Source organism: Ambystoma mexicanum, chromosome 4q (assembly GCF_040938575.1).
Source record: "Ambystoma mexicanum isolate Mex_15411 chromosome 4q, UKY_AmexF1_1, whole genome shotgun sequence".
Taxonomy (NCBI): domain Eukaryota; kingdom Metazoa; phylum Chordata; class Amphibia; order Caudata; family Ambystomatidae; genus Ambystoma; species Ambystoma mexicanum.
Window position 1 is genome coordinate 157,928,129 of NC_090928.1, and position 21,232 is coordinate 157,949,360.

Sequence of the window (21,232 nt, forward strand, 5' to 3'; positions counted from 1 at the left end):
GGAGGAGTTTGTCGGAAAACCTCCTCCCACCGCTCCAACCGACGCTGAAGAGCCCAGACCGAAAGGGAATCACAGTAAAAACAGGAGTCCCAACGGTGATCCCGACCAAAACACTTTAAACAAAGAGGATGGGCATCCACCCTCGAGAAGCGTCGGTAACACGATGAACAATATGGAAAGTCTAGTTTGAACGACAGACTGACTAGTACACGATCGCTAGCAAGAGCCAGAGAAGAAAAAAGGAAGAAAATCTTCAGTGGATGCAAGTGTGTCCAGTCCCCAACGAGCGGAGAAAAGGACTGATGGGCGATGCGAAGGGTGGAGCCAAGGTGGGCGGGGTTACAGCCGTGTGCCGGGCCCCGCGCAAGAAAGAGGAAGGACAAATGTTTGCAAAATTTTGGATGCTTTTTACAAAGTGCTCTGGTCCCGTCCCACAGGATGGATAGATGTCCCATAAGTGTGGAGGAAGGGGGACGGGACGTAGGAGTAATACTTTTTCATGGAAATCATTTGTGTTCGAAGAGGACAGCAAGAAATGAGAACCAATTCTTTAAAAAAACTCTGGCACACTTAAGTTACATGATACAATGCAATGTTTCCCAATTGATGTCAATATTTGCAGCTTACATACTACATTGTTATATAACACGTACATCAAGAGCCCACCAGTGGTGAATAAAAGTCTGGTTTCAGGGGAAAAACCTGTAACCATCCTACAAGCTAAGCTACTTACTAATTAATAGAAACAAAGAACATAGTTTTACAGTGCGAGTTGATTCATAAATGGCTCTTATTTTCAGGGCAAAAACAATCGATCCTGGAGGGTATGCTTCGCTGATTGGTGCTATGAAGACAAACCGTTGGTCTGTTTTTCTGAGCGTTCTGGTTTGGTCTTGTTTACATAGTTAAGGACCGCCCTCCTTACGTGTAGTTGATGGAGTTTCTACTCAACCAAGCTAGTTTGGTTCGGAAAGAAGGTCGGTAGCACAATGGATTGGTTTACGTGAAATTTGGAGATTAACTAGGTGAAAACCTAGGTGTGTTCTTAAAACCAATGTGTCTGGTTGGAAAACCTGGATGCGTATTCTGGGCATTGCTAGTTTTCTCTTGTAGCGAAAAGGTCTAGCGTGGGGTAACTGCACTGTGAGAAAATGCGATCTACGTTGCTTGTGTGGAGTCGCCACTCATGATCTTCTGGTAATGATCTCTGTTTAGCGAGTCCGCTAGTGTTTTAAGCTACCCTGGAACATGTGGGGAAGTCAGGAACATACCCCGTTTGAGTGCCCATTTCCATATTTTCTGTGCTAGATTGGACAAATTTGGAGAATGTGTGCTCCCCTGCTTGTTGATATAGAACATTGCTGTGCTGCTGTCTGTGAGGATCTGTACAGATTGATTTGTCAGCTGTGCTTTAAGCGATTTTAGTACTGCTAGAAGTTCCAGCAGGTTTCTAAGGTTCTGTGTGTGAGTCCACAGACCATGTGCTGCGCGATGAAGGCGACGTGCCCCCCACCCTGAAAGTGATTAATCTGTTCTAACTATCACTTGCACTGCCGGATCGTGGAAGAGTTTTCCCTTTAAAAGATTCTCCTTTGTCCACCAGCAAAGGGCTTGTACTAGTGTTGGCGAAACGACCAGTAGATTGTCCCTCTGACCGCTTTGCTGGGACCACTGTTTCGCCATCCACACCTGCATTGGGCGAGTGCGCAGTCGTGCGTGTGGGACCAGGTAAATGCAAAATGCCATCATGCCGAGCAAAAACATATAGCTTTGAGTATGCTAATCGGGTGGCCGGCTTGATACTGAGGTATTTGCATCAGTATGCTTTGGATTCTTTCCTTTGATGGAAAGACTAGCCATTCTGTTTTTATGACCGCTCCTAGGAACTGTGTTCTTGTTTGGCACAAGGCTCGATTTGTTCTCGTTTATTGAGAACCCCAATTGGAAAAGGGTTTATAGTTCTTTGTGTGTTTTGCCTGCAAATTTGCTCTGACTCTCCTGTGAATCAGCCAGTCATCCAGGTAGGGGTATACTGGTATTGCCTCCCTGCTCATGTGCGCTGCCACCACAGCCAGTACCTTCGTGAATACCCTTGGAGCAGATACTTTTCCGAAGGGTAGCACCTTGAATTGGTAGGGCTGGTTTGCCATCTTGAAACGCAAGAATTTTCTGTGCGCTGGAACATTGAAACATGAAAGTAGGCATCTTTCATATCCAAGGTTGCCATGTAGTCCCCCTGCATTAGCAGTGGGATCAATTCTTACAGCGTTGTCATGCAGAATGTTTGTGGCTTGACATAGGTGTTTGCTGGGAGAAGATCTAATACTCAGTGCATGGTTAGGTCGTTCTTTGACACAAGGAAGTAAGATGAATAGATACCCTTGTTTATCTGGTTCGCCGGGACGACTCACGGCATCCTTTAACAGCAGCGCTGCAACCTCTTCCAGAAGGATGCACTGCTCCTCCTTTGTAGTGGATCTTTGACACGGGGGATGGTTGCTGCAGTAACTATGCAATAACCGCACGCCACAGTTGAAAGCACCCACTTGTCCGAGGTGATTCCCTAACATGCGTGGGTGAAGAGTGTTAAACAACCTCCTACTGGAGAGGCATGGGAGGGGACCTGAAGTGGGTGGGCATTGCTTTAGGGGTGCTTCTCCACCTCTGGAAGAGGAGGATCTCCTCCAGCCGCAAGACCTTCACAGGTCCATTCGGAAGCCTTGAGAGGCTTGTCCTCGAGGAACACCAGGATGACCCCCCTCGATTTTGGCTGTATATGGAACCCCTCTGCAAATTGTGTCCCGTGAAATCGATGAAAATTGTTTCCGCCTCTTTAGCCTGATGGTTTGTTAGTGTGCTGGCATAAAGAGTTTCATACTCTTCCTTCACACTCTTTAACGCAGCCTCAACCGCTTTGCCGACAGGACATTCGGTTCAATTGGCATATTGGAGTGTTGCCTGAGTCTACAATTTAAACCCTAATTGTCATAGCCATGCATGGCGTTTCATGGGAGTACCTTCAGCAATGATTCTACCAGCATTATCAGCCACATCTAAATTATTTTGTAAGATGCAGTTAGACACCGACTTTCCCTTCTGCTACTGTGAGGGACATTTGGGACTTTAGAGATTCTGGGGCTGAGGCCATCAAAGTTGCAATTTCATCCCACTTGGGGCAGTTGTAACTTGCCAGCAAAGTGGTGTTGTTGGCAATTCGTGTTTGAAATGCCGCTGAGGTGGCCACTTTGCTTCCGAGAGTGTAAATCTTCTTGCTCACTTTATCGGCGGGGGTGCTTCTGATTAAGCTAGAAGTTGTGAGGGACCAGAGGGGGAGTCTGTACTTCTGCTCTCTATTTGATAGAGGAAAGGCACAGAGGATCCCTGCCACAATTCTCAATATTGGTACGTGGTGGAAAAATCAAGGCCTAGCTTCTCAGGAAGGTGATGTGGGCTGGTTCTTAAGTACAGTGTTGTCCCCAAGCCATCACAAAGGAATGTCCACACACTATAGGTTAGAACAGTTTTTATAGAGATAATATAAAACGTTAAATACAATATACCGATAACGCACTTTGTACTCGGTTATCTATAATGGCAAATATATACATTTCTGCGTGGTACCACAATTACTATTAGATCTCTTTAAAGTGCATAAACTGTACAGTTAAATGGCACACAAAATCAGTTTGTAAAGGAAACCAACAATAGAGGTAAGTGGAAAGCAGTTGATAAGAACAATTGGCAGAAATACTGGTCACTACTGTTAAACATCGCTGTGTGGAGATCTACCCCCCCTCCACCTGGGCAACCTGTAGAATAAAGATACAAGCCCAGTCCATATATTGTTCGCAATAGACTTCCGAGTAGTTCTGCAACCCCAAAGTAACTGGCGTTCTCGTCGTGGAATCGACGGCCCTTCTCGAGTGTCCTCCCTTTAAGGCAGGAGTCACGGATCATTGAACGTATGACGGAGAATAGGGTGAGCTACGACGGTGAAGTGGCAGCTTCGTTCCTAGCAGTGCTCGTTGACGGGGAAGTGTAAATGTCCTGCAAGGAATAAGTGTGTGGGGCACCTCGATGTCGATAGTTCTGGACCGCAAAGAGTTTGAAGAACTGTGGCCCAACAAGGGCGTCGAGTCATCGGCGTCAGTGGTCTTTGGGTGGCGGGAAACCCACCGGCGGATACTCCTCTGCGCGTTGGTCAGGCCTTCTCCAGCGGCGACGATGCGGACGAGAGCGTCCTTGGATTCAAATGTTCTTAGGCAAACGGGATCATGGCGGTGGCAGTCGTCGACAGTGGCGGACAACATTCCGGGTGCTTCTCCTTGTGATTCCGCAGCAGTCCCAGTCTCGGATCGACAGCCTGTCGAAGGTCTGTCTACCACGGGGCTTTGGCAAAGATCAGCTGGTGCACAATGGTCCCTCATAGCTCGGGAAGAGGGCGCCTTACCAGGTCCTCTCTGAATCAGTCCTTGGAGACAGAGCAGCTTTCAGATTGTGAAGGAGAGCAACAGGAATTCTTCTCGTCCAGCAGGGCTTCAAGGTCAAGCTTCAGTTACTCGTCGTAGTGGACTTCAGCTTCTGAACACAAATTCTAGCAGTGAGGGGGCCCCCAGATATACTAGTTGATCTTCCATTCATTCTGCTGGGTCACACTCAGGCAACCAGTCAGTCAGAAGGGCATTCATGCAGACAGGCAGGCAGCCAATAAGGTGCATAGGGCATTCAGGCCATTCACTAGACACTCACAACAAGTTATGTGTATTGGGACAAGTACCCAGCCATTCAACACTCCACACTGCATTCATACCAGTTTTGGGCAGGGCCGTCTCAGTCATTGGGCCTCATTCCGACCTTTGCGTTAACCATGGCGCTATTAGCGCCATGGTTGACGCCGGTATTTTTCCAACTCCGCCATGGTGAATGGCGTAATTACCGCCCCATTCCAAGGTTGGCGGGGGCGGCAATTCCCCCATTCACCATGGGCCCTTCCCCATTCCCATTTTTGCCCCATAGGGCATAATGGGAATGGGGAAGGCGCCAATTACGGCACCGTAAATTACGATGCCAGGTCCCTTTGCGGGTTGGTTTTTTAACGCCTGCAAAAAGCAGGCGTTAAGTACCAACCCGCAAAGGGAACTCGGAATAGGGCATTAAGGGTTTAACGGCACCGGTCTCGTTACCGGTGACCGTTAACCCTTACCGCCCTATTCGGAATGACCCCCATTGTGTCAAACACCAGATACTAGACATCCACAACACAGAATGCGTATTCCTCACACACTCCATTCACCCAGGTCCCACCCACAGGCGTACCCACAACATACAGTCATTGGGCAGGCTCCAGCCAGTCTGGCCCGGACTTCAACACCACCATATATGGAACTTCCACCCAACAGCCGGTCAGGGGGAAGGGACAGAGTCAGGGCTTCCCAGGACTTTGGGAAAACAAGGTAACAGGCAATAGAAAGCAAGAGGCCACAGGGGCCATCTTGTTTCCTATCAGGAATCAACTGATTCCAATGGCAGGGCCTATGTATCCCAAAATGGAGGATACTCAGAGCACCTGTCAAATTCAGCATGGAGCTGCCACCAGCCCATACCCTGCTCTGTGGGCCACCCACAGGTGCCCAAAAACACACTAGGGGCACAGGGTTGTACCCCCAACCATGAGTGCCATAAGGGTATCCCAGGGGTCTGTTCAACAAACTAAAAGAGAGCTGCACTGCCAGGAGTCCCACATGAACTCCTGCATAGAAATCACAGCAGAACACACGATAAAAAGCAGTAAAGGACAAGGATACGGAAGCCCTGTCCTTCCGATGCATTTCCAGCATCACAGAGGTGTTCCTGTCCTTTCTTGTTTTGGTTACTACCAGTGAGTCCGGTTTTAATTGACCCCTGATGTACAGGGGGCGTGGGGCGGAACATTTTCTCGATGAGGGTTTGCTACCAGCTGTTGATTAGGCGTTTCTAGAGAGGGTTCAATTCTTCTCTGTACTGATGGCAGAATGGGTATGAATAGGGTTACAGCTTTTTTATCCCCCAATATGTCCTCGACAAAATCCTTATCGAATTAGGTTTGCGGAGTTTGAATTTGGAAAAAATGTTCTGCTGCTTTCACGAGTATGTCATTAACTTGTAGTTGGTTATCTACCAGTGAGTCTGCCACCGGCAGGTCTACGTGATCTGGACAGGGTAAGATGTAGACGTCTTCTTCATCATAGTAATGATCTACCTCCCCTAGGGCATCTTGCTCCTCAGAGTCTGTATTGGGATCACAGAGATCCAATTGGTCTAGGTCTTGCTGAGGGATAACGTGAAGGGTGTCGGGCGTGCCCTTTTTGCTGGGGGTTGTGAAGACGTGGAGCCACTAGTTGGTGGTGTGTTTTGTATGCCTTCTATTGCTTGGGGATTTTTCTAAAAGAAAAGTCCATAAACACTGTGCATCTAATCACTATCAATATCGTCAGCAGACCCTTGTGAGGAACTTGGTATAGTTACAGGAGTGTTGGGTCAATCTGGAGCAGGCTGCCTTTTGGGTTTCTTAGCTGCAGCCATAGTACCCTCCCCTCGGGGAACACTCTTTATGTGGAGTACTCTCTCCCTATGGGAAGGGTGACTTTGAGGTGTGTTTTTTCAAAGTTCTCCCTTTAAGGAATTTTTCAGGGACATGTTTTTGTACCAGATGCAACACTTTGGAAGTGTGCATGTTTTTTTTTGCCATTTTCAACATTATCGAATTTCAGCAGACGGGAGAACCAGAGCCGCGTCCTTCCGACACTCGGTTTTCAGCTGCTGTATTGGACACTGCGTCCGTGTTGGATTTGACTTGCGACTTTGGGGACCTGTCGTGAGGCGAACGGGATTTCGAATGCCCAGAGGACAGGGAGCTAATGGACCTAACCCTCAACGCTGTGTGCATCCGTATAGACTGTTACCGTCGACTTCTGGCCTGGGGTATGTGCTTTGTGTGGGATGACGTATGTGCTAATGCCGCCAGGTGTGTAACAGAGCCGCCGGCCAGTCTGATGGGGCCGGGGGCTAGCACGTGGGAATCCAAAGGTCCCCATTGCCTTTGTCACCCGAAAAGACAGCGATGCTGCCGTCGCTGGAAGCACCCTCCACGGCGGTGGCAGCATAGTGCGTTTTGTTTTACGGTCCTTTAGGGTATTGGATTTAAAAAGCTGACAAGCTCTACAGTGGCCCTCATCAGGATCCCTGGGAAGACAGGTTGCACACCTGGCGCTTGTCCTTCCAGGGAAGGATTTTTTGTTGCAACTGGGGCAAAATTTAGAAAGTGTATTTTCCATAATTGGTTGCAAAGGAAGCTGGGCGAAAATATAGTGGGAAAGAGGAAATATGCATTCTCTTAGTAGCCTAAAATATTACCACCCCCACTCTCCATACTGTCTGGGCAGAGGCCTCGTTCGGCCTCCCAAGGCTGAAGGGGTGGCGTCGAGGCACGTTCTGGGTCTGAAGTTTGTCCTTAAAACAGTCGAAGACCGGCAATATAAAAGGACAAAGAGTAACTAGCTCTAATTAAGTTGTTGATTAATGGCGTTAACCAAAGCTGAACTCTGCTTTTTACCGTCCGACGAAGATGGCGCAAAAAATAAACGATCTGAGGGACCTCGACGCGTGAAGGACCATGGGTACAGTGGACATCACACTGGGGAATATTATTACTGGCACGCCCTGCTGACGTCCCTTTTTGAGTTTCGAAAACAAAACTAATACTCTGCAGCTTCCACTAGATGTCGGCCTATCCATAGCATGTGATCAAAACAGATTCCACAAGCCTCAGAAATGTATATAATTCATCAGCTAGACAACTAGAATTGTAAAATAGCCATCTGTAATCCACACAAGAAAAACCAAAATACACTTGGTATTTGACAGGATCCTGAATGAAGGTATTGATCACTCCGAATAGTAAGCAGCTAAAAGACCACTCACTAGCTGAACGCAGAAAAGATACGATTGGGTTTTCACTGATCGCTGAGTAAAGACCCCACCTGTTCAAGTTAAGCCACTCACTAGAGCCCATGAAAGGCAGAAAACGGAACAGTTGCAATGCTCATCCCCAGCGTTCTAGTTGGAGAACTTTAGACTAGAGGTTATCGCAAGACGATAGCTCCAGATCCAACCAGTCAGTTTCAAAACCGTCCCGCCTTACTTTAGGACAGGAAACGAACAATGCCATAAGAGGAGTGGATGACATAACTTTGAAAATGCAGCATCTGCACGCACTCTTGAATTCGTACATCCCTCAACACAGCCTACCGCCCCCCCTCAGAATGCAAAGTATGAATCCACTCCACATTCAGAGTTGGGAGTCAATTTATCAGACCGGTCATCTGTTATTAAATTGTACACATTTACATCAGATGATAGGAACAATAGCATGCATTGTAACAATTGAATTAGGCGATAATGAATGTGTTGGTTATTACCAAGTAGATGTTTTAAGTTCATATTAATGAAAGAAGGTTTATGGTGGAGGACAAAAAAAACCCAAGTGACAATTATCTTGAAAATGTCTTTTTGGTTACATTACCCACTATATACATTTAAACATTCTAAACTATTCACATCGCCACTCAAATATCAAATGTCAAGCATAGATAAATCCCCAATTACTTTGTCGCAAACTTTGTAGGCACAGTACTAAAAGCAGCACTGCAGGCATACTTCCACTACCCTGCAACACAGCCGATAAACAGAACTGTGGTTTACGCTAGTACAACAGTTTCCTAGGAAGATTTCCATGGGATCATTGGGGAAAGGGGGTTAGGGTAGATAAAGGCACACAAAAACAGCCATGTTGGATAGTCGCGGGGCCCGTGGTCCCATCATTCCAATAATCTGGATTAAGACAAATACTTCGGACCCAATATTGAAAGAAGGTAGTGTCTACAGTCATGATGGCTGCTTCAACTTTTAAAGCTTCACATCCTTGACGTGCAGACCAAGTACTGTGCCCACCCTTTTTCAACTACCTCCCCAACCATACTCCCACATTAGTTGCTAATTTAGAGGGAGGGGAGGGCATAAAAACGTAGTCAAGGTGACTCCCCAGAATTAGAGCACGGTCTTCAAAGTCGCACCTAAATACTTAAATGTGCGAACAAATACAGTATCTCGTCCCAATCAACAAGCTTTTGGGTTAGTTTATCGAGGAATGTGGTTAAGGAAACATTGAATTCAGGACATGAACTTGTCATTCCTCACCAACAAACTGGTTTTGAAAACGTAGCCATCTCCTGTTGCATCAGAGAACTGGTTAAGGAGTTTACTCTGCTCACTACCAGCACCCTATATTTCAAATCCATACTTTACATCAAGCCCTAGCTTTCAGATATAAATTCAGGAATTTAGCCGGAACATTTAGCTGCACAAGCAACATATCTATGTCTGGTGAAACTAAACTTTGGTGATCCATCTTATTGGTATGATATTGGCGAACCCATCAAATCAAGATTTCAATAGTAAAGTTGGACAGGCACAATATTTGGTCAAAGGCTGGAGGACCAACCCTCACTGTACCTTCACATTCATCATGTCAAAAGGGGCCAGCCCCTCCGTGATCTCTATTCAGGAAACCAACGGAAGTAGAGGTAGAGGTTCCCCAGGCCAATACTTAATGCTAACTTCGGCCACTAATTTTAATTCACAACCTGGCAGAGATAAAACATGCCTCTTGTTCCAAGCTACCCACCTGCCAGTGAACAGTACATCTTGCATTAAGGAAGAGAATCAAGTCTGCCTGTGTTTAGTTCGAGTCACGCTTGTGTTAGTATTAACACGTGTCTTAAGCTTGGAGCGCGAAATCAGCCAATAGAAAGGTGCAAAATTATAGATTATATTGCCAACCAAAAAAGTGCATGACAAGTTTTACATAGAAAAAAATCCGATCAGTGACAGCAAAATGAAGAAAGGGTATGCCCAGCACCAAAACTGCAAACCAATGGATGAAGCAAAAGAAAAAAAAAATGGAAGAATGAATCACAAGATCACCAACAGTACAGAGTGTACCAAGGAAGGAGACTTAACTGACCTGTAACTGCAGCTCTCCGAAGGTAGTACTTTTCATGGATCCACACATGTGTGCCACGTGCTTTTTTTAACAGAGAGAAAAAGAAAAAAAAACATTCCAAAACCAACAGAAATTGGGTCCAAGAACGAACAAGTGGAGAAGATATATTTGCATACACAGTTTAACGGAGAATATGTGGTTCATGTCATGTATGATTGTGTTAGTTTAAGAGGATATGGAATTCTTTGAAGGTCATGAAACCTTTCTTTGCACCAGCACACTAGGCATTTTCTTGTCGATGAGTATCTTGGGTGGTGCCGACCCGCTTTTCCTAGACGTAGCTGGTGCATCAAACAGTGGCTGATCATGGCGGCCATCAAAGATCGTACAGATTAATATACAGGAATGTCACCACCCATGAACACACCTTGCGCTGATCCAAAAAAAGTTATTACAATCAACAAAGACCCTACATACCTCTGGAAATCTAGACTTTACTACAAAGAATAGATAGTTATACAAGATTAGCCTCACGGCAGACATTTAGTAAAGTTGCATGAACTTAATGACATCCCATCCCCAACATAATGAAGGGGGCGAGCAAAGTGGAATACACAGCATGATCTAACACTATGCTATGGAAGCCATTTTCGAGTAGCAAAGTGACAGTGGACAAATACAGAAAACTACATTCTTCTAAGTTAAACCTTGCACACACCAACTTGTGGCAAGTGATACAATTTACATGTCATGCCCTCAATGATGTAGCATGCACGTCAGGAATATATTTTTAAGTACATGCATGCAGTGGGGAAATCCGCTTTGCATTTCAATAACAAAAAACAATCAGCAGACTACATTCTATTTTAGAAAATGCAGTTATCTTGGCTATCACAGAGCTTTAACAATGCACCAATCAAAGTGGTCTAAGAGTGCAGGTACATTGCTCTCATCTTTGAGGCACATCTCACCTCACGTTTCCTTACATTCTTTAAAGAAAAATAATGCACCACTTAGTTCCATTATGCAGAATTTGAGGCTAGCTTGTCGGTTCCGATCTTACACTATGAAGAGAGTAGCCGCCCCGTTTCACTGTTCAGCAATCAACCTCGGTCTAGCTTTTCACTAGTTGAATGGAGGTATGAGTGACATACTTCTGCCCGTCTAAGGCAGCTAAAAGATGTACAGGGGAACCGTATCTTCACAATGGAAATTGTGAATGGCCCTGGTCAGTGACTCAGGATACTCTTATGAAGTAGTCTATTTCTATCAAACTACACAACAGACAGCTTCCTTATAAACATCATTTCAAGTTAACCAATGCAAAAAGACGAAAAGACTGGCTGGGGAAAAAAAGGGCTCGCCAACCCAAGGAAACTGCTAACTTCACAGGAAAGCAAAAATTAGCTTTACATGTAATCAGGAAAAAGACTGAATACCTCAGCGCAAATGGAAGCAGAGCACATTCCTCAGAAGAAAAAGGGACCCGGGCGGCAAGGAAACAGGTGACTATTGTGAGCAGCAACCAAATTGCAGTGGCACGTCTCTAGTTTTTGCTTTATAAGCTTCTTTGACACCACGCGCAATGGTGGTCATGACCCACAATATGGGAACCACAAAAATACTTTGAGAAACATGGGGCTGCCAATTATTTGTCACTGGGAAGATCATCACATTCTTTCAAGCAAAGCCTTCTCGAGGACATACCTTTTTTTTGTCCCTCATTGAGCCCTTTCCTCGGACCATAATTTTGCATCCAGTCTCTGCCTCTAGTTGTTTTGCCGTTAGGCCTCTGGGTCCAAGAATTCTTCCAACAAAATTGAACTAGAAAAAGGAAATAAATGGGAAAATGGATCAGTATACTTAATTTAAAGTACTGCAAACATTGCACCTATAGTCTCAGCTGGACCGGTTAACTTGCATTTTATATGAGGCGTCACTAAGAATACAATGTATTTTCGTGAAGCAACCTTTGTTAAGTAAACTTCATAGACATATGCCAAGATGCAAGTCTCATTGCAGACATGTCGAACCTAGAGCAGTGCTGTCCGTTTGCTGTGAGGAGAGGGCTCAAAATAGCAATAAAAAAGTGAACCTTGGCAAATGTATAAAATTCCACTCATCCTTGCACGCATAACATCAATATTTCTCAAAGTTCTTCTGCTGCGTTCTGGGCACGTTTCAGCACTTGGATAATTAAGTGCTTCTCTGAAAAACACTAGCATGTCAGCATATGCAACTAGTTACTTTTGCAACTTAATGTTCTAAAGTCACATGGGGTGCATTTCACTGGCATCTAGTATTAGGTAAAACGGAAGCAAATGCAGACCTAATGAGTTTTTGGTCTTCAGTACCTTTCCATCATGCATGCTCTGCAGAGATGTTTGGTCCCAGAACGGTTCAAAAAGTGTTCTATCCCAATAATTAGTATCCCACATGCGTTCTTCTACCCGTAGTGTTTCTTGGTGCAATGTGTAGACCAGGTCTTCACCAAAACAAACATCAATGCCTACAGCCCGCTCCAGGGGTGCATATGGTGTAGTAGTTATTTATATAATATAGTGCCTTTATCACATTAGTATGACATCAAAGAGCTTGTGGTGGGAATGCCCTTGAGGGACCGAAGTCCAAGATATGGAAAAATTGGCAGGAGGATGTGTGTGTGCATTTTGCCAAGATAGGAAATTAGGTGGCCTGGCCAAGCTGCAGTAAGCTACCCATCAAGATCAGGTAAGTGTATTGGTGCAGAGTTGGTCAGGATAGTGTTCAAGAGACTAGTTATGTGTCCAGCTAGACTGGTTTTTTGTCGTAGGTCATCACTACATTCTGATGGTATAGGTGTTGTGCTTTGGGTTTTAGTTTGGTTTATGGTGGCAAATCGTTGTGTCCAGCTAGACTGAATTTGCTGTATGCCCCAGATGAATTCTAATGCATGCAGGTGGGTAGCCGTGCCTGCGGCAGATGTCCACTGGAGTGGTATGAGAAAATGTACCTTGAGGCTCAGATGGAGTTTTGACGTTGATGTAGCTGTGTGATCAAATCGTCAGTATAAATAGTCTGGCTACCCTCGTATATCTTACGAGTACAATAGAAAGGCTAATCCTATGCATCTTCTAGTGCAATAGGCAAGCTATCCTGTTGGTAATCGATATGGATTTAATTAACAAAGTGCAATAACTCACTGAAAGGGCACAACAGGGCCATCAATGCTTCATCCCTACATCCTAGTAAGTCACCCCCACTCCCTCTGTATAGATCATTACAGGGGAATGGACTTTGATACTGCCAGTGGTTTTGTTTGGGTTCTACAATGCACAAGTGGGATTGCAGGTATGGTCTTTCTAGTTCGAGTGAGAATTTACAGGCAATGTTCGCTGGCGAATTTGAAAATAGACTTTCTTCCACATGCTTGCCCCAGAATCATGCTCAAAGGCCTAGAAGAGTGGACTGAGTAGTTTACATTGGTCTGAGAGGACATTAGATGTGTTATGTCCTCCCACTTTTTCTAGCACCAGTTAGCAGGTTTCAGTGAAGCGTACTTCAGTTCCTCTGCTTGCCTTCCCCTCACGGGAGAACCTTTTCATCTCAAGCCACTGGCTTGAGAAAACTAAGCTACCATGGCAGATTTCTAGGATAAAGGACCACGAATTCTGGCTCTCGATGTACCTTGGCCAGCAAGTGTTGTTCTGATAGGCAAGACTCAAAAGGCCAAACTAGGAAAGTACAAGTTAAGCACAGACTAACAATGCTCTGAACCTGCCACTGTGCAAGACACTGTGCATGCCAGGAAAGGGCAAGTGCCCTTCCATGTACGGATATCCTAAGAAAGTATCAAACGATTCATGCCTCGCAGAAGTGTAGCCTGTAGATGTGGGACGATTGTAGAAACTTAGTCCAACTCTTTCCCCAATGCATATAAAAATGCTTTGTCTGAAGTAAACAATTCCATGAAATACACCTAGTTTTGTGTCTAGCCCTTAGAACGCTTTAACCATTTAATACTATTAATCAATTGCTAAAAGGTTTCCTAGGGGGCCTGAAACCTAACTAAGCATCAAAAAGCCACAGTGCCTATATGCCTCAGGCGGAAGCAAGCAGCATCGCTGCTCCCCACACCCCCTCCCAACTTGGGAAATTCCTTATGAGTAATACGCCCTAGGCAGAACATCCAGGCATCCACCAAGTCAGTCATCAGTGGCAAGATGCCACAAAAACCTAGAACAGTCTACTCAGAATATCAGTCAACCTGCAGCCATATAGACTGCTATAACTTTTCTGAGCATATGGCAGCACTGTGTGAAATACTCTTATGTACAGGGAAAAACATATTCGTATTTAAACTCAGACTTCGGCCCTGGAGCTGTGCTGGCTTCTAAATGATTTTCAGCTGACCTAAAAATCTTTTTAGCAAAGGCACTTCACTTTTACATCAGTGCTGCGTACAAATCCCTGTACCCACCTCCAAAATAAACAAAGCTTTGATATCGATCTCTGGTGTGTGTTTGTTTTTTTTCTAAGCTTCGCGTACAATATTTATTGAATGGGGCATGCGTTCCTTGCACGCGTCAGTGTAATGTAGATTGAGCACACATGCATTTTAGGCCAAATGTGGTACTACTTCACTCACAATTTTAGCACACCGTGTTCTCTTGCTACAGTATTACAGTCTCACGCTCATAACACATGCAAACTCAGTTGCACATTTCACTAGTTAAAAATAGTCTAATTTTCCATGCCATTATCAGCCACTTTTACTCCATAAAAATAGGCAAATCCTCAAAACAACTAAAAATGGGAGTACAAATACTGCCAACAAAAAATAGGAAGGGGCTTATAGTCCCTGCTTCAACCAAAAAAGATCGATGTATATGTTTGGACCAGTACAGATGTAGTACGTTAGGAAGAAATTATTGCCTGATCAGAAGTAGTAAACATGTCCAATTTTTACAAGAGTAAAACATTTTTTAGCTGGAAAACGGAATATTTTGTAATAATTATTTCTTTTTACATAGTTATTCATGCACATTAAAAGAGGCATATCGGGCAGTAATAATCGTTTTTTCTGTGGAACTACGTACACTACTGGTCCAAACATTCATTGAGCTGGGTGGATGAAAACACAGGTGCAAAAGGTCCCATGTGCTTGTTTCTCATTTCTTGTCGGGGCGTGGTGGGTATTTTTACTGGCAGTTTTTATATTTGGGGAGCATTAGCTTATTTTTAGGGAATAAAAGTGACTGATACACCCCTTATCTGTAAGGCTGTGTATGCTCATTCTCAGAAGAACTCCACAATGGTCAAAGACAAGAGTCTGCAACAGGTGGTACTTCAGACATTTTGGAATAAAACTCATGATTCCTCAACATTGACTGACTCTTCTTTGGCTGCAACTGCCAAAGCAAAGTTTGTAGTTCACTGGTGCAAGATGATTGAGGTCTGCAATATGCCAAAGACACCCACATAGGTTGCTAGCAGTCTAATGACTGCTGAAGAAGCAGTATTCTTAGCAGGGATACCACATACTGAAGGCTACTCGCCAATCAGTATTCCTACTATAGAATTGAGCGTTTGGGAAACCAGACCCAGGGCCCAATCTCCACCCTCCCACAGTGCCAAACCTTTGGAACACTAGTTCTTTGTCATTCTGCACCACTTCCCTCCACTGACAGTAAAGGATGGCACTACCGAGGCAAAACGTGTTATACAAGTAACGTATAGCACAGAGCGCTGGAGAGGTGGGGTTGTCACTGAGCACCTCGGACAAGTCAGAAATGAGGTGTGCAAGATTAAGTATACTACAGGACTTCAGCCTAGGTTGGCCAGAGCAGAGTGAGGGCCGTTAATAACCATGTCCACCCCTCCCCCCACAGCAGGCATGAAAGCCATTTGCATCCTGATATTTATCTGGGGTGCGACTGGTTTGTTCTTTTCCCCCTCAGGAGATTGTCTGCACAAGTGACAATCTCCTGAGAGGAAAAAATAATAAAGGATGTCAGTCCCTTTTCCCTTTCTATGGCAGCCGGGAGAGGGAGGAGCAAGAGGACTCGAGCATAAAGCTCCGGTCGAGCAACAAGACTGGAGCATAAAGCTCTGGTCCAGAAGTTAAGTTGGGAGGGAGGAGGTGGGGCACAAAGGGCCTCTGGTGGCTGGAAACAGCGGGTGGAGATTGTGTATTCACCTACTTCTTCAGCCACCAGATTTAAGAATGGATCATACATAATGGGTAAAAAGTTAAAGTGAATCTCGTGTTACATTTGCAGTGCACTGCATACTCGGTCCTTTTCCAGTGGTATCACCTGCCTACTGGGTGATGCCCAACTCCCAGGAGCAGACCTTCGCCCCTGCTCATGAAATCTTGGAACCCTGCAATTGCATCCAACCAGCCTAACCGAAAGCCCCCGCAAGGGCTCCTCACTCACTCCAAGACCCAATATCCAAAGCGCCAAACACGATCCTGAAAAAAGCCAAAATAGCGTGCACACTTAAGGAATTACACTCAACCGAGGACAAGGACAAGTTAGCCTCTTTCAATGTGGGACCCATTGCACAGGAGATCCCTGAATTTGTGTGAACAAAGCCATTTCAGAAACCATCATTACAGTGCATTTAAGAAAAGAAAAACCACCAAAAAAGAAAATTCTGAATTCTTCAGGCCTGTGACCAAAACGAGAGTGTTCTAGCACAATAGCAGCATTATCTATATGTGCAGTGTTTAGGAGGATTAAAAAAAATACTGGTAAGGCAGACTTCCACGATTACAAAATCATTTACATTTACTTTCTTGTAGGGCAGGGAGGTCACTAGCACTCTGTTGAACACTCTGGATGATGGTCTAATCACCAAAACAATCTCGTATAACCAGCTTACAAATGATAAAACAATGATCCAGATTCCATCGAGCAAGTTGCCAGTGCTTAAAAAGAGAAATATATAAAATGCATTTAAACTGCTGTCTGGATTAGGATGCAAGTCAAATCCCTTAAACTCACATTATTCACCTCTAATAACCCAGGCCCTGAAAGGTTCCTGAGCTTGCTCAGAGAAGCAGTTTTGCAATCCGCATTTAAATGCAAAGTATCACTGACAGTTACTTTTCATGGCTCTTGGGTAACGTGCAACCTCGGAGGGGTTGCAATGGATGGGGTGTCAAAATTCAGACGGACCGAAACAACCAGTTTGTTAATCGATGTACACTGTAACCAACTTAATAGCACTAGTAGCCGAATACACATACCATGAAAAATGTTATGGGCTGCTGCCATTTTAGCACGGTCTCCAGAAAGGGGTGGTGGGGATTAGGTTAGGGGCAAGAGCAAATGCGAGATTGCTTTGCTGTTGTGCGCCCAGCTAGGCGTAAAAATCAAAAACAGTGTCACAACACTGCTTTTCATTCTTTGAATAAATTGCCATAAAAGGGAAAACCAACCTAGCAGTTAAAGGTGCATAATTTTAAAGTTGCTTAACATACAATATGCCACTCTAGTAGCTTTTCATGGTGGGGGTTGGGGGTGCCTCTTGGATTTCTACGGCATAGTAGCCGAAATAAATGGAACACACACACACACACTCCACCAATGGCACTAACATTTTTTTTAAAATAAAGTCTCAGTAGCAGTTCAAAGGACGCAGGGAAGGTTGTGTTGACATCAATGGGAAAATGCATAGGACTAGGAAAACTGAGTTCAGTTTAAGTGTTAATCGCTATAGAACATATTCCGTCAGTGTCTCCACTAGCCACCATACTTGTTCTCAAAAGGCTCCAAATGACTGTACGTATTGTTGGCCACAGGCCTAGTCAAAACCATTTAACAACTAGCTTTGTCGTGGACTTTTTAGGAGTTTTGAGTGCCATTTTCAAGTTACTCGACATGGAGGGTAAACGCTTATTCTGGCAGGTTTGTTCTAGGTCAGCGCCTGCTAAGGCGATTACAACTCTTGATCAACTCGCTGCTAGTGAGTGCTCTTGCCCGTCATATGAACATGTACACTGTAACCCACTTGCAGGTTCAAAATCCAATGTCAAAGCAAAGTGGATTCCCTCAGTAGTTGTGCCCACAAGTCTGGACGGGCTCTGTCTTCCATTAGGTGAAACATCCCAACTCCCACTCTCGCCTGCCTGCAAAGCACTAAACTGGTCCTGGCAGAAGCTTTTCTCTGATGCACAGCATCCGGCAAGATATCAGTAGCATTTGAGTGCAGTCAGTGCTCCACCACAGAACAAGGATTCACAGCAACATGCCCCTACAGTTCTGGCTGCAGAGAGCCCCAAGATAATTTTTTCAATCTGTGCATAAATTACATCATCCAGTGCTCTCTCATAAAACATGGTAGGATAATCAAGACGAGAAGTTCCAAAACGCAAAAGAAATAAAAAGGACTGCATACACTGCTCAAACTGTAAGGGAAAACACGAGAGCTCCGACTGCACTACACAGGCTGCTGCAAAATAATATATTTTTTTATTTATACATTTGTGACACTGCCCAGACCCGAGGGTATCACAATGTTTGGTACATAGTAGGTAGAAAATTGAATACAGTGAGATAATAAAACAATAGAGGAGGCAATCACTACAGCAGCTTAATATTCATGCTGTGCTCCAGGTTGAAAGTACTGACAGAGCAACATGGTCAGCAGTTAATGCTGCTCCAATTCAAATGCCCACCTGCAACATGATCCTGTTAGATTAAAAGGTGACCAAATGAACCAATTTATACCAGACTGAGTTCCCAGGTCTGGGCTTTTGTCAAGCAAATAATGTTCAGGTCTGTTAGTCCAAAACGTTCACAATAAATAATTAAAAATAATTTTCCAGAATGTACAAACATATCAAATACAGGCAAGAACAGGCCGGTGCTGAACTTGTGATCGTACTGCATGCAAGAAACGGTCTCACTGCCTCATACCCGTGCAGGGCTTTCTGCACCACACTATACAAAGCTTTAGAGTATCAAGTCCTTCATACATTATATGTCACCCTGCCTGACTTTTGTACTTGGCTGTTCCACAAAGCACATTCTTTCTGTCCCTACATGTGTGTCTTAAGTGTCTTGAATCCATGTCTTAAGATGGAGGGTTCTTAGTGCTTTGTGGCTGATCCCATTATAGGAATGCAGCGAGATGCAAGTAAATGCACCACCAGGATGTCTATGAAGTAGATATCCTCATCGGATTCTTGAGCTTTAAATCCAAACTTGCCTGCAGAACTTGAGAAAAGCAAAAAGGTCTCCCGTAGTGATAGGTGGTCATGGGGGTTGGGGCAGGAAATGTGTAAGTAGAGGGTTAGAGTTTTCAGAAGGGTCTAGGTAATCGTCTGGATTCCCAATGTCCTCCTAATGAATGTGAGATTCATCCTCTTTTCGGGCATCTTCATAGTCCTCTGCCTCTTCACTGGAGTCCTCAAGAGACTATGGAGTGCCTGGCTAGTGTGGACTTGCAGACGTTGAAATACTGTGTGGCCCACAGCCACTTAAGGGGATTAAGAATGGCTGCATTAGTTTTATTTGTGGAGGCCCTTGGCAGTTCCTCCAAATCATCATGTGCAGAAATCTGGAGTCCCTTGTTCTGGAGTGTGGAGAGTCCGGTTGTACCTGCTCCTGCACATTGCCTTCCTTGAATCGCTCTTTGTTCGGCAAAGCCCCGTTTGTGGTTGTACTATCTTTAAATATACTACTTGTAGCCTTGTCACGGTTATGGTGTGAAGCCTGGTTTCTCTTTTTGCAGTGTTTGGATGTTTATTTTATTTTTATTATTGTGCATTTAGCCAAACCCATTTGACTTTTTACACATTCAACACCATGTAAAAACAATCATAAGAAATAAAAAATAGATCATAATTACAATAAAATTAACTATACATGAAAAAATGAAAAAGAAACAATTATAAAAAGGGAAGGAAAGATGATACGATGATTTGCATCATTCATCAATGAACTGTACTATGTTCCCTACAAGCCAGCTGTCAAGTACATCCCTCATCTTCCACAAAAGGTAAAACCTAAATCGTTCCCTATCAACTTTCAATTATCTACTCGGCTGTCACTTTGTGTCGTGAGATTTAGGGCCCTCACAATACGTACCACGTCTGTAGTTAAGAGCACTGTTACCTGAAACACGCATTTCCCAGAATGGGAGGGATTCTAACGTGTCGATATTATGGACAAATCTTAATCTCAAGACCCTCAAGGCCAGAGTTCCTGGACAATCAATCATCACATGTTTGTATGCTTAGCCTCCAATTCACAACCCTGACAGATATCCGACGGAAAGCTTATCCTGTTTGGATGTTTGCGCAAACAGCATTCTATGCTTGAGACAAATCCACCTCCAGTTTTTGGAATCAAGCATGAGATAGTGTTTGGCATTATAAGAATCACAGTTGATTGACAGGCGATTTCTCAATAGGCTGACTGGACTCGGACCTTAAGGGAAAACCCAGCGATTTTCCCTTCTGCACCTCTTCCGGTGCCTGTATGTGGTCCAGGTTGACCTTGTTAATTTCCTTAGAAATTAAAACCAATGCCTGCATGCTGGCTGGCCATTTTTGGTTTGAAAAAAAAAAAAACGCTCGGCCTAGCCATTCTTTTCAACATGGTCCCTTGAAAAGCAAATGGGGCACACCTTGTGTTTTTTTCAAAAGGAATTGTGTACTGCACTATGGACAAAATGTAATTCGTAACCGGTGAGGGTGGTGTGGTGGCCTCCCAACCAATGAGGAGGCTTGGAACAGGGTCCTACCAACACAGGGAAAGAACCTGCTTCAAGCCTCTTAGAGCGGGAGCACACCATCTTCCCTCGCCGGGACCAAAAGGTAAATGCACTCCCCACAACCCCTACCCCCATTCCAGATATCCGGTCTCATTCCTACCCATACCCCACTTGCCTGCACTACTCTATCCCTCGCTGGTGCCTCCGCTCAAGAAATAAAATGCTATTAGTACCCCGGTACAACGAGCCAGGGTACTAATAGCAATAGAACCCAAGGCGGAGGGTATTACCAGTCTGGCAATGACCCCGGGGCTACGCTGGAGCACTTGCTATGCTCATGGTTGTTACTATTGCCCTGGAGGGCATTACCAGACCAGTAATGCCATCCTCCTCCGGTTCTTTTGTTTCAATGGAGTCTTCACCATGAGTAGGCTGGTAGTCTGGGACAGGCTGAGTGAAAGCATGTGTGGAATAAGAGGAACGGCA

The 21,232-nt window shown here is 44.7% G+C and overlaps 1 protein-coding gene across 14 annotated transcripts in view; it reads right to left on the reverse strand.

Moving 5' to 3' along the window:
- QKI (QKI, KH domain containing RNA binding) overlaps positions 1-21,232 on the reverse strand; it is a 483,284-nt gene that overhangs the window by 279,097 nt on the left and 182,955 nt on the right. For 11 of the 14 annotated variants that reach the window (XR_011268110.1, XR_011268109.1, XM_069607679.1 and 8 more), the window contains 2 exons: positions 11,747-11,863; positions 10,061-10,120 (listed from right to left, as the gene is read on the reverse strand). Coding sequence is in view for 12 of the 14 variants with exons in the window: in XM_069607679.1 (XP_069463780.1) it covers positions 10,061-10,120; positions 11,747-11,863 (177 nt within the window). In the remaining 2 variants the exon portion in view is untranslated. The remainder of the gene's footprint in view (positions 1-10,060; positions 10,121-11,746; positions 11,864-21,232) is intronic. The other 3 variants (XM_069607682.1, XM_069607684.1, XM_069607681.1) reach the window with 1 other exon arrangement.